The sequence below is a fragment of the Pavona decussata genome, unplaced genomic scaffold (genome assembly GCF_977016875.1).
Source record: "Pavona decussata unplaced genomic scaffold, jaPavDecu1.1 SCAFFOLD_260, whole genome shotgun sequence".
NCBI lineage: Eukaryota > Metazoa > Cnidaria > Anthozoa > Scleractinia > Agariciidae > Pavona > Pavona decussata.
In genome coordinates, this window is record NW_028145663.1 from 1,173,262 (window position 1) to 1,184,543 (window position 11,282).

General features: G+C 42.8%; 4 protein-coding genes and 1 pseudogene across 5 annotated transcripts in view; 2 read left to right on the forward strand and 3 right to left on the reverse strand.

The window, feature by feature from the left end:
- The window catches only part of LOC146456175 (mucosa-associated lymphoid tissue lymphoma translocation protein 1-like), a 27,419-nt gene continuing 16,137 nt past the window's right edge, over nt 1–11,282 (reverse strand). For both annotated transcript variants that reach the window (XM_085093364.1, XM_085093363.1), the window contains 4 exons: nt 5,448–5,609; nt 4,173–4,330; nt 2,492–2,581; nt 1–1,079 (listed from right to left, as the gene is read on the reverse strand). In XM_085093364.1, coding sequence (XP_084949490.1) covers nt 960–1,079; nt 2,492–2,581; nt 4,173–4,330; nt 5,448–5,609 — 530 coding nt within the window. In that variant the 3' untranslated portion in view covers nt 1–959. The remainder of the gene's footprint in view (nt 1,080–2,491; nt 2,582–4,172; nt 4,331–5,447; nt 5,610–11,282) is intronic.
- LOC146456176 (histone H2B.1) lies at nt 7,074–7,737 on the reverse strand. The gene has a single exon (XM_085093285.1). It carries the CDS (start codon nt 7,701–7,703, stop codon nt 7,332–7,334), a length of 372 nt encoding a protein of 123 aa, XP_084949411.1. The 5' UTR covers nt 7,704–7,737; the 3' UTR covers nt 7,074–7,331.
- LOC146456177 (histone H2A pseudogene) lies at nt 7,962–8,848 on the forward strand (annotated as a pseudogene).
- Nucleotides 9,600–10,122, reverse strand: LOC146456178 (histone H4). Its single transcript, XM_085093391.1, has one exon. The coding sequence runs from the start codon at nt 9,994–9,996 to the stop codon at nt 9,685–9,687; it is 312 nt and encodes a 103-aa protein (XP_084949517.1). The 5' UTR covers nt 9,997–10,122; the 3' UTR covers nt 9,600–9,684.
- Nucleotides 10,315–11,066, forward strand: LOC146456179 (histone H3-like). Its single transcript, XM_085093386.1, has one exon. The coding sequence runs from the start codon at nt 10,452–10,454 to the stop codon at nt 10,908–10,910; it is 459 nt and encodes a 152-aa protein (XP_084949512.1). The 5' UTR covers nt 10,315–10,451; the 3' UTR covers nt 10,911–11,066.

Below are 11,282 nucleotides of genomic sequence, written 5' to 3' on the forward strand. Positions count from 1 at the left end.
TTTGACAGTTAATGTACAAATTTTATTTACACAAGAATATAAGAACCTGTATATATTTTTCCCACAAATAGATGTAATGACGGTATTTACATCTCATAAAAGAAGATTTGATTACAATCAATTGCCATCACATTCTAGTTACAATCAATTCCCATGAAATTTTAATCAAACGAATATATAACCCTTACAGCCAGATAAATAGCAATTCATTCCTGAATATTACATAGATATTACACTCAAGCCGGCAGTTAAGCGAGAACAGAGTAGACAAAAGTTGACGAGACGTAATCAAGTCTAAGGGACCGTTCACACTTATCATTTGGATCCGATCTTCCAACGATTAATTCAAAATGCAAGCTAAGTGTGAACGGTCCGTGTAATTTCACAACATCCATCTAGGATGAGCCAGAACGATGAGCAAAATTTCTAGACGAGTTTTTAAAAACTCCCTAATAATCGGCGAGACCCGGCTGAAGCTCTGGGTCTCGTTTCAGTACCAATTTTGTCCACGCGTTGAATTTAAACTCGTTTTCACATTAGTTCCCGGCTTGTGGTCTTAATGTTTGTGTTTTGAACACATTAGAACACAACGACTGACTTTTACCGTTTGGAAAGGCCCGTCCTGTTAGCCTAATGTGATGTACTCTCAAGTACAAGAAAGAAATTTCCGGTTGATACTCGACAAAGTTTCATACGCGAGAAGGCTCCACTCGAAGGTTTCAGCCAGTGACATACTTGTCAGGAATTTTCTGCTCAGAGTTTGCTACCCTTCTATTTTTGTTACCCTTTAAATACTAAAATTCGAAAATTCGCAACCCTTTCGCACACTACGAGGGTGAAAAGGCACCCTTATAACTCGAACCGTGATTGCTCGAGTGAAATCTTGTTCGTAGATTTCGAAACCCAGAATGGAGTTGGAGTGAATAGTTTGTTTCTCTTTCCATCGCTGTTCTGTTCTTTCACCAGCGTGTCACCAGCTTGGCATAAAGAGGTTTCTCTGCCATTGTGTAGCTCACTTCTTTCCATATCCTGTCACCATTCACCATGTACATGACTGTCAATTTTAACACTAAAGGTCCCTTTAAAAAAAAAAGACGAACGTCTGAACACAACACGAATATACCTTTCTCCAAAATGGCGGCAACAGATTTGAATGAGTTAAAATTGAACTGAATGAAAAACTGATACCAGCACTGGAAAGAGCACCTTTACTTTAGTAACCTTGCAAAGTTTCAGCATATTAGGTGTTATATCAGCTTAGGAAATGTCAGATGAAATTTGACAAACTTACAGACGTTTGTATGACTGGGGGTATACGCCATACCCCCAGTCATACAAACGTCTGTAAATTTGTCATTTTTCAACTTACATTTTCTCAGCTGATATTACACCTGATATGCTGAAACTTTGCAGGGTTACTATAGTAAAAGTGCTCTTTCTAGTGCTGGTATACGTTTTCAATTTTTACTTATTTGAATTTTCGTCCGCCATTTTGGAGAAGGGTCTATTGGAATCCGCTTCGCAGGTCAGAAGCAGTACCAGCTCACTTTGCCATCGCTCAGGGAACTAGGGAACTTAAGCAACGACGACGGCGACGGCGACGACAATGACAACGCAGCAAAACAATAGGTTTAATAAGGAAAAACAATCGCTCTGCACGTGCGTTTTAAATTTTGGTACATTTCATTGCCGTCCTCTGTAAAAACTGGTTTCCATATGATCGCGGATCGCAGGTCGCAGATCGCAATAAGGTCTACGATCGTCTGCGATCATATGGAAACATACTTCTGCGATCAGACGATCGCAGAAGATAGAACCATGTTCTATCTCCTGCGATCGTCTGCGATCCTCTGCGATCATTTGCGATTGTGCGATCATAGACTCATCATATGGAAGTTTTGCGATCTGCGATCGAAACGCTCTTCCACGTTCGCGATGTTGTTTGCTTTTCAGCCTACACGCGCGTATATATTTGACATTTTCGCTGACCAAAACGTATGCCTGCAGTCGGCTCTGCGATTGTTGCGATTATATGGAAACAGCCTTTTCTGCGATCGTCTGCCATTGTTTGCGATCTGCGATCTACGATCGTCTGCGATCATATGGAAACCAGCCTTAAAGCAACAACGTGGAATGACCAAATTCAAGGTTTTGTGGAGAACGTGAGCACAAGACGTTGGATTTTTCATTTTTTCTTCCTTAATTCGAACGCCACGCCTACCAATTTGCTTCCTGGGTAGTTTGCCGTTTATGTACAAGTTAAGTGAATTGGAATACGCGAAGAAGCACAAATAAAACAAAAGGAATTAGTTCTTCAGTGCTACGAAATTTTAAGCTGAAAAATTTTGTCGCAGAAAACTTTAGCTTTTCTTCACAACTAGATTCGAATTCTTGAGCCGATTAAGGCCATCCAAACAGATATCCACCGAAATGACCTGTTGGGTGGCCCTGTTGGTAGAGAAAACGTTCAAGAGATTGAAATGATCCTTACCGTGAGTCGTTGAAGGTCTTTCACTTTCAGCGTAGCTTCGTTTGGTCTGCATTTAGTTTTGTCGGTGCCGATTCTACAGCCACTGACAACCTGGTGATTAAACAAAATATATTAGTTACAGCTGGGTTGTCTTCTAAGCCTAATAACCAGCGCGTAAATTGTTTCTGTCGCATGAAGCGGCGGAGTATTACTAACACTGCACGTCGCAGTTACCCATTCAGGGAACTGGTCATAACACTTTTGTTCGAAGAGGTCCCACCTTGTCTGGGATAGGAGGGTTATCGAAGACACCACTTATGTCATGAACATTACTGACAAAATTTTATTGGCTTTAACATTTGAGTTGACACAGAAATTTTCAGCTAGCAAGAGTTAGCATTGCTAGATTAACAAGAAAAGTGAGGTTTGAATCTCATTGTCATTTTTTACTGCTGGATAGAGCGTTGGCCATGCAATAAAGACACTATCTTTTGAAGTTGAGGAAGGGGTTGAAGGCAGAGACCACCATTTATTTTGTGGTTTGAGGGGCCTTGTTCGAGTAGAGTAGTTTAGACCACTGCCCTAATACAGTTGGATATAGAATAAAATTGCCTTTTTGCCTCTAAATTCGGGTTACCTTTCTCAACTAGTTTAATTTTAAGAAGGATTTCCAGGACTGAAGAGTTATTAGCCAGAGACGGGCAACTCGCCTTCAATCAGTACTCACTCAGCGCGCAGAGAGCAAATAGCTATTGCCAAAGGACAATAACTTGTTGTCAAAGACCAGAGCAAAGCGCGTTTCTCAAACGTCTCCAAGAGGATTCGGGCCCGACTCACTTATCATATTTGACTAAAGTGTAAAGTACGCCGGAAACAATGGTGACCTCTTTCTCATTTGCCCGAAGCGTAGTTTCGCTGTTTTTTCAGTTCACAAAGAGAGAGAAAAAGTCAGGCTCTATTCATGGTAGCCATTACACAAAGGCTCAAGCGTAATTGTTCCCTCACAGTCTATCCATAAACGGTCATTTTCTGCTAAACGAGCACGGTGGCCTACCTTTTATATCGTTATTTTCGCTCGGCTATCATCCGGCTCTTTATTTTGAAAGATTTTTAGAACAATTCCTCTTCATAAACATAAATTATCACTAAAAACGCGAGCATCTCCATTACTTGTAACTTAAGGTCAATGCTAGTCATAAATACTGTGCATTTCTGCCAAGAAATATGACTTGAACAATGTATGCCAACCCTGGTCAACGCGCATGACAGTGGATGATAGTCGATGATAGTTAAGGCACGCTCTCTCGTTTGACCAAAAACTTATCATACACTATCATCGACTATTTTGAACCATCATTCGCTTTGAACCTGTCCAAATTCATCACGATAGCCCGGCGATGATATTTTTCTCTGTTTCACCACGCGCATGACAGTTGATGATAGTTAGAGGGAAACATGAGTTCTGAAACTATCATCGACTACCGTGCGCCGTTTGACCAGGGCCTTAGTTATTTTGAGGGAATAACGTTAACTCAGCCGGGGTCGACAGACCGCATTTGTATTCCCGGTATAGTGAACTGGAAATAGCTTGTACACGAGGCTCCCCAGCAAGAGCCTCCATTGCAAGATAGATCATTTTAGTTCAATACCGAGAATACAAATATGGTGTATTGAAACCTGCTGTAACCATAAGCTTACTTACACCACTCATGTCAAATGTTACTGTACAACCCAACTGCTCGTCTCCTAGTGCCCGAGCGTTTACAATAAGGACGTTTGACACTTCGGCGTTAAAATTCAGCTCAACCCTTATTCTGTCGTGATCGTCTTGAAAGACGGTGACTGGCTCGTTGGGAATTTCTACACGAAAAACATAAAACGCAAAACAAACAGGTTAACTTTGACAATATTCTGTTGTCTACATGTATATGCGAGGGAATTTTTTTTAAACACGGCCCAGTAATAGGGTTAGTTTGTGAAAATGGAAAGTCTCTTAGCAAATACATTACGATGAAAATATAGCATAGCGGTTTTAATTTTCTGATGGTTGTGGTCAAACTGATGCAACGACTGCAACCAGTGCGAAAAGCGGGAAAACATGGAACGGATGCCAAACGGGGGAAATATGCAATCGGTACCAAGCGCGGGAAAAGGCAAAACAGATGCAAATCGCGGGAAAAGGCATAACACTGAGATGCAAAGCGCGGGAAAACACAACAGCTGCCAAGTGTGGGAAAACATGGAACAGCCTCAAGTGCAGAAAATAGGTTTTGTCCGTGATTGGTTTAGTAAACGGCAGGCTTGTTCCGATTTGCCAAAACACGCTGTACGTGTTTTAAACAGTTTTGTGTATATTTTTTCGGAGGATTAAAGGAAACTTACGATAACGTTGGACTGTCAAAAGGCCATTACCTAGTCGCTTTGTACCTCATTATGAAAGTGACGCTAAGTGCAAAGCTTTTCATGTGAAAATTAGTTTTGTTTACATGTGAATGAAAACTACTTCTCGTAATGAAATCTATGCACGAAGCCTCGCTTTCATAATGAGGTTCAAAGCAACTCGGAAATGGCCTATTCTCCACTTCAGAAACTATGGGGAGACTGGTACGAGTGAGGGTTTATGGGATCGTTTGGGCAGACAGATGGATAGGGAATAGACCATTTCCGAGTTGCAGGGAACCTCATTATGCCGGAAAGCGAGGCTAAGTTGCATTTAGCCTCGCTTTCATAATGAGGTTCAAAGCAACTCGGAAATGGCCTAAGGAAGCCGCGGCATTTCTTGGCAGTCAGTTGTATGAAAACTATTTAACAAGAGCGACGCTACCCCGAGAAAATGCCTAAAATGAAGTGCATTTTTCGTCGGCGTGATGTACATCCGTCTACCCAGTAGTTCCCACAATCATTTACTCGTACCAGACTTCTCAATGTTTCTGAATTGGGGAATTGAAAATCCTGCAGGAAGTAGTCCACAACTTACCGTGAGCAGATTGCCACTGTTCAGTTGCCGCTGCAGTGGCTGGATTCATTAAACTGCTGTCCACAGGACACCACAGGCACATGGGTTTCACTAGCGTGGTTATCCTGTTCACAACTTGTTTCTGATTTGTAAGCGGGTCTTCCAAATTCTCTCTGTCTATACCTAGAAAAAGTAAATAGAGAATACGGTTCACAACAGTAAAAAATTAATAGGGGATTCAATTTACTGACAATCCACACTAATAAGCCCTCAAGCTCTATTTCACTGCACCAGATCCGAAGGGCCCCTAATTCAAACACTTCAGGCACCATTAAACACAAAACAATGAGAGATCTACTATAATTCAGGGTTTATTCTAGAAATTGGCCAATGAGGGCCCAGTGGGCCCCCTTCTTTAATTTTAGGGGGCCATTTTTCAAGAATAGGGCCCCAAAAAACATATTTGAACTTACTTGTACAGTCTATTGAGAAGCAACTCAAGAAAGTGCAGAATATAAACACAGAAACAAACGAAGACGAGAAACTAACGCAATTGAGACAGTGAGAGGCTATTAATTTCGAAGTATAGAGCGGCAGTCATATCAATCTTATCGTCAGTGATGTTTTCGAATACTTTATTTCAGAAAATAAGGACTTATCCTTGGGCACAGTTTTGTGCGCCCCATTTGCCGCGTCAACTTAAATCTTAGGCGACATTTTTTTTCGAATTGCAGAAATCCCGCAAAGCCGCGCCTTAGAATAAAACCCTGTAATTGTTTGTGTGACTTTTTTAGTGTCGTCCATCTTCTTATATTGCTGCGCGCTACTCCGATTCTGCGCGGCCGAGGGCCGTACTTAATACAGGCACACAATTTTTCCCAATACGGACCGACCTAGGCCGGTGGATAACGCCAACTCTTTAAGACGACCACTGGCCGAGCGCGCGAGCCACACCCTGGGTATTGTAACCCGTGGGGTTTTGTGTCTGTTTCGCTGTTTGACCGCGCGGAAATTGGCGAAATACAAACGTCAAAACGGTAACCGCGAAAGCGAAAGCGCGACTGAATAGAAATGAGGCAGCTGAAGGTGACAAGGAAGCTATATGTCTTCAACACTACATTTTTAGGTGTTTAAAAAGTGATAGGCCAAACACGACTCCAGCCTGTCGCTAAATGTACCTTAGAGTTCAGAATAGAGCTCTCCAGAGTACGTTTTTGAGATTTTTCCCCTTTTGATCAAAATGTGATAAGACCACTCTGCTGAATGATGTTGACCTTTTGATTTGAAAAATCAAATTTACTAAATGGAGGTTTTCTTTAATATTCTCCCAGTATTGTTTAGAGCCGTTTGACAGCGTAGACTGTTAATACGCTAGCTCTGTTGCATTTGCTTAGGTTAATCGGCTCAGGTAAAGCTGCAAGATTTCAAGTAGCACTAAGTTATTAGTTTCCTGCAAGAGCATTGCGTTCTGAAAAGTCGGGAGAGACACTACGAGCGTGTGAGTGTAACGCGCGAGAACCCACGCTTTCAATTTGGCGCCTCGTGAATTCGCGCTTTCTGCGTTGCGGGTCTCCTTGTGTGAATTTCAACTTCAAGAGAGAAAAGAATACACTGTTTTGCAGTCTAAAGTTCCCAGCCAAGTATAAAAGAAACGGAAACGAAATGGCATCAGAGACAGAAGAGATAATATTCGGTGGCCGTTACGGCTATTGGTCTCAGTTTCGGCGGGGAAACGAAAAACGATTTCGCTGGATTCATTTTTTCTTTCATAAATACACTGGGTAACACGATGTGAAGGCACGACAGTAGGGGAAATAACTTAATACAATTGTGTTGGTCATGACTTTAGTAACATTTGGTGGCTCCTAAAGGAGCCGTTGGTTTTGGCGGTAAACTCAAAAGAGTTTACTTGCTGCTGGTGTACTTGGTCACAGCCTTGGTTCCTTCACTAACGGCGTGTTTGGCCAGTTCACCGGGCAGAAGCAGCCTGATGGCGGTCTGGATCTCGCGTGAGCTGATGGTTGATTTCTTGTTGTAGTGAGCCAGGCGGGAAGCTTCGGTGGCGATGCGCTCGAAGATGTCGTTCACGAACGAGTTCATGATGCCCATGGCTTTGCTGGAGATACCAGTGTCAGGGTGAACTTGCTTCAACACCTTGTAGATGTAGATAGCATAGCTTTCCTTTCTCTTTCCCCTTCTCTTCTTCTTTCCTTCAGCCCCGGCCTTTGCCTTTCCGGCTCTCTTCTCGCCTTTCTTTCCTGCAACTTTGGGTGCCATGTCTGTAGATCAGAATGGATATGATGTGCGTCGCGTGAAGAATATTGTATTTATAACAAAATCGCCAGGGGATCAATTAACATACGGATCGAAATCTTCGATGTTTTATTGGTTATTGCTATGTAGGTTGAACAAAGGTCAACTTTACTTATCTCATATGTCATCGTCAATCAATAACACTTAGGATTTCTAAAATTTGATTGGTGCATTTTGATCCGAGCCATATCCTTTGGTGCGTATAAATTGTGATACCCGCTGAAGTCTTACATTCATTCGCATTATTTGCTGAAATCTATTTTTGAAAACATGTCTGGTCGTGGTAAAGGAAAGGCAAAGGGCACTAAGTCCAAGACGCGCTCATCCCGAGCAGGGCTTCAGTTCCCCGTTGGTCGAATCCACCGTCTTCTTCGCAAAGGCAACTATGCCGAGCGTGTTGGCGCTGGTGCTCCAGTATACTTGGCAGCTGTGCTCGAGTATTTGAGCGCTGAAATCCTCGAGTTGGCGGGCAACGCTGCTCGTGACAACAAGAAAACAAGAATCATCCCCCGTCATCTTCAGCTGGCTGTGCGCAATGACGAGGAGTTGAACAAACTGCTCGCTGGTGTCACCATCGCACAGGGAGGTGTTCTTCCCAATATCCAGGCTGTACTTCTGCCCAAGAAGACGGAGAAGAAGCCAAAAGCTTAAACAGCTTTAAACCTCAAGACAAAAAACGGTTCCTTTAGGAGCCACCAAATGTTAATAAAGTCATGACCAACATTTGCTTCTGTGGGATCACAGACAAAATCGAGAATATCACTCTAAAAGAGACCGACCGGTCCAGTCACTGTTTCTATAAAATAAGAAAGGCATATCCTTTACAATATTTCGCAAAATTCTATTCAATACATGAACTTCGGAGTAAATTCGACTGGTCAGTATTCGTTCTCAGGGGATATATAAGTTTTGTGCATATGAATTTTTTTATACGTAACTACCCGAGATTTTACAAGTTTTTTTTACATATCTTCTGAAAGGAGCGGCGGAGCCGAAATTGAGCACTTGGAAAAGAAAGGCTTGCTAGGCGAATGTTTGCATATTATGCGCGCGAATTACATGTAACGGCTCTACACGAATCATTTACATTGCAAAGAAAGTGCGCCAAATCAAATATTCTGACATTTCATGAGTTTTTTGTTTAGAGCCGGAATTGCGATAGAAAGGCTTGCCGCGCAATTGTTTGCATATCGTTAACGGGTTCAAACTTTTGAATTTGCGCGCGAATTAACGGTTCGAAACGGATCAGTTACATTGCAAAGAAAGTGCGCCAAAATCAAACATTCTTCTAAATTTTTCTAAACTACCAGGATTCCGTTTTTTGATGGTCTAGGAAGCAAGCTAGTCGATCTCCGGTTAACGTGCCAGTTGTCTCACCAGGCAGAGTCAAAGTCAGTCCGTATTAATTTCCGTCTACTTAGCTAGACCCTTCGATTTTCAATAAAGACACTGCTAGAAGTCTATGCGCGCTCACTAAAAAGCAAATTTCACTTCAGGCTGCGTAGCAAGCGCCGAGTCTGCAGAGCGCGATTGTACTCAGTTCAAATCTTTGAACCATGCGCGCAAGTCGTATGATATGTTCGCCAGATTGGAAGGCACTGAAGAAAGAAAGATTAAAAAATACGAATGTGGCCCTTGTGCGAATACATATCGCTCCATGTCCCTTCTGGCTTTTGCGCGCATCCTGTGAATGCAACGGGTGTAAACCATCGCCCGCTCGCCGGTTCGCGCTGGGTGCTTTCGCTTTTTATTTTGATTCGGAAATTCATCGACCTCACAGTATGTTCGCATGGACAAACTTTTGCAAAATATTAGCACTAACATACTCATTTTCTAATACAATAATTTTGAAAACATGAAAGTAATGTCTACATTTTATTGGTCATGACTTTTGTCAGATTTGGTGGCTCCTAAAGGAGCCGTTGTTTTTTGTCGGCAGCGCAATCTAACCGCCAAATCCGTACAGAGTACGTCCCTGGCGTTTGAGAGCGTACACCACATCCATGGCTGTCACAGTCTTCCTCTTGGCGTGCTCGGTGTATGTCACAGCATCACGGATCACATTCTCAAGGAAAACTTTGAGAACACCACGAGTCTCCTCGTAGATCAGGCCAGAGATTCGCTTGACACCGCCACGGCGAGCAAGACGACGGATGGCTGGCTTGGTGATGCCTTGGATGTTGTCCCGAAGGATTTTTCGGTGACGCTTGGCGCCTCCTTTCCCTAGACCTTTGCCTCCTTTACCGCGACCAGACATGTTGATTGCTACTCGTAAAATTGAGTTATAATCAAATCGGTGCAGTTTCTTTGCTTTTATATGGCCAAGAATGACCTCTCGGAAAACAAAACCAGGTTAATTTTTATTGGCTGGTAAAGACAACAGAGTCAAGGGTCAAGTTAATTATTAGCATATGTCTGTGTCATTCAAAACACACGAGTGATCGGTGTGTTGTGTGAACGAAAAAATGACCTTAAAAAAAAAGAACGTTCGATATTAGCACTCAATTTGAACTGTTTTTAACCTTCTTAATTCTTTCAGGGTTCTGATCTCAAAATAATCATCTCTTATACACTGAACAGAGCTTCACTTCATCCTCGGATCGAAATACGGTCAAAGAACCGTGAAATAATCTTCACAGTTTTCAACCAACCAATCAAATCCCTCGATTTATAACCAATCAGAAAGAAGCCCGCTAGGTATAAAATGATTGCATGATTATTGCCCTGAATTATCCGTTGTCTTTCAAGTTTTTAGTAAAGATGGCACGTACAAAGCAAACTGCTCGTAAATCAACTGGTGGAAAAGCTCCACGAAAACAGCTCGCCACAAAGGCCGCTCGTAAGAGCGCGCCTGCCACCGGTGGAGTCAAGAAACCTCATCGTTACAGGCCTGGAACAGTCGCTCTTCGTGAGATCCGTCGTTACCAGAAATCTACCGAGCTGTTGATCCGCAAGCTGCCCTTCCAGCGTCTTGTGCGAGAAATCGCTCAGGATTTCAAGACCGATCTGCGTTTCCAGAGCTCCGCTGTGATGGCTCTTCAGGAGGCTAGCGAGGCTTACCTCGTTGGTCTGTTTGAGGACACCAACTTGTGCGCCATCCACGCCAAGCGTGTCACCATCATGCCCAAGGACATTCAGTTGGCCCGCCGAATCCGCGGAGAACGAGCATAAGTGGATCGCATCTTCACAAAACCAACGGCTCCTTTAGGAGCCACCAAATCAATAAAAGCAATGACCAACATTATTACACCAATATCCAACGTAAACATTTCTAATTCTAATTGACCTCGACTCTAGACTACTACAAACACGATGTCTTTGAATCATTTTGACCTCATAATAAATAGGCAAATCAATAGTTTAAGCTCTGCGATGAGCACGCTCCAATATTATAAACCTCAATTCCTTGTCCCAAGAGTGTCCAAGCTTTTCACGAAAATTTGAAAACGCATATGAGCTTAGATGAAAGCCGCCCATCATTCGTTTTGGCGCTCACAATTTTCCCTCGCGCGCTATTTTCTCGTTGCAACCCCAAACTTCGGT

Bases quoted from the DNA above. Each gene is read 5' to 3' on its own strand.
- LOC146456176 (XM_085093285.1), bottom strand. From the start codon at position 7,703: ATGGCACCCAAAGTTGCAGGAAAGAAAGGCGAGAAGAGAGCCGGAAAG.
- LOC146456178 (XM_085093391.1), bottom strand. From the start codon at position 9,996: ATGTCTGGTCGCGGTAAAGGAGGCAAAGGTCTAGGGAAAGGAGGCGCC.
- LOC146456179 (XM_085093386.1), top strand. From the start codon at position 10,452: ATGATTATTGCCCTGAATTATCCGTTGTCTTTCAAGTTTTTAGTAAAG.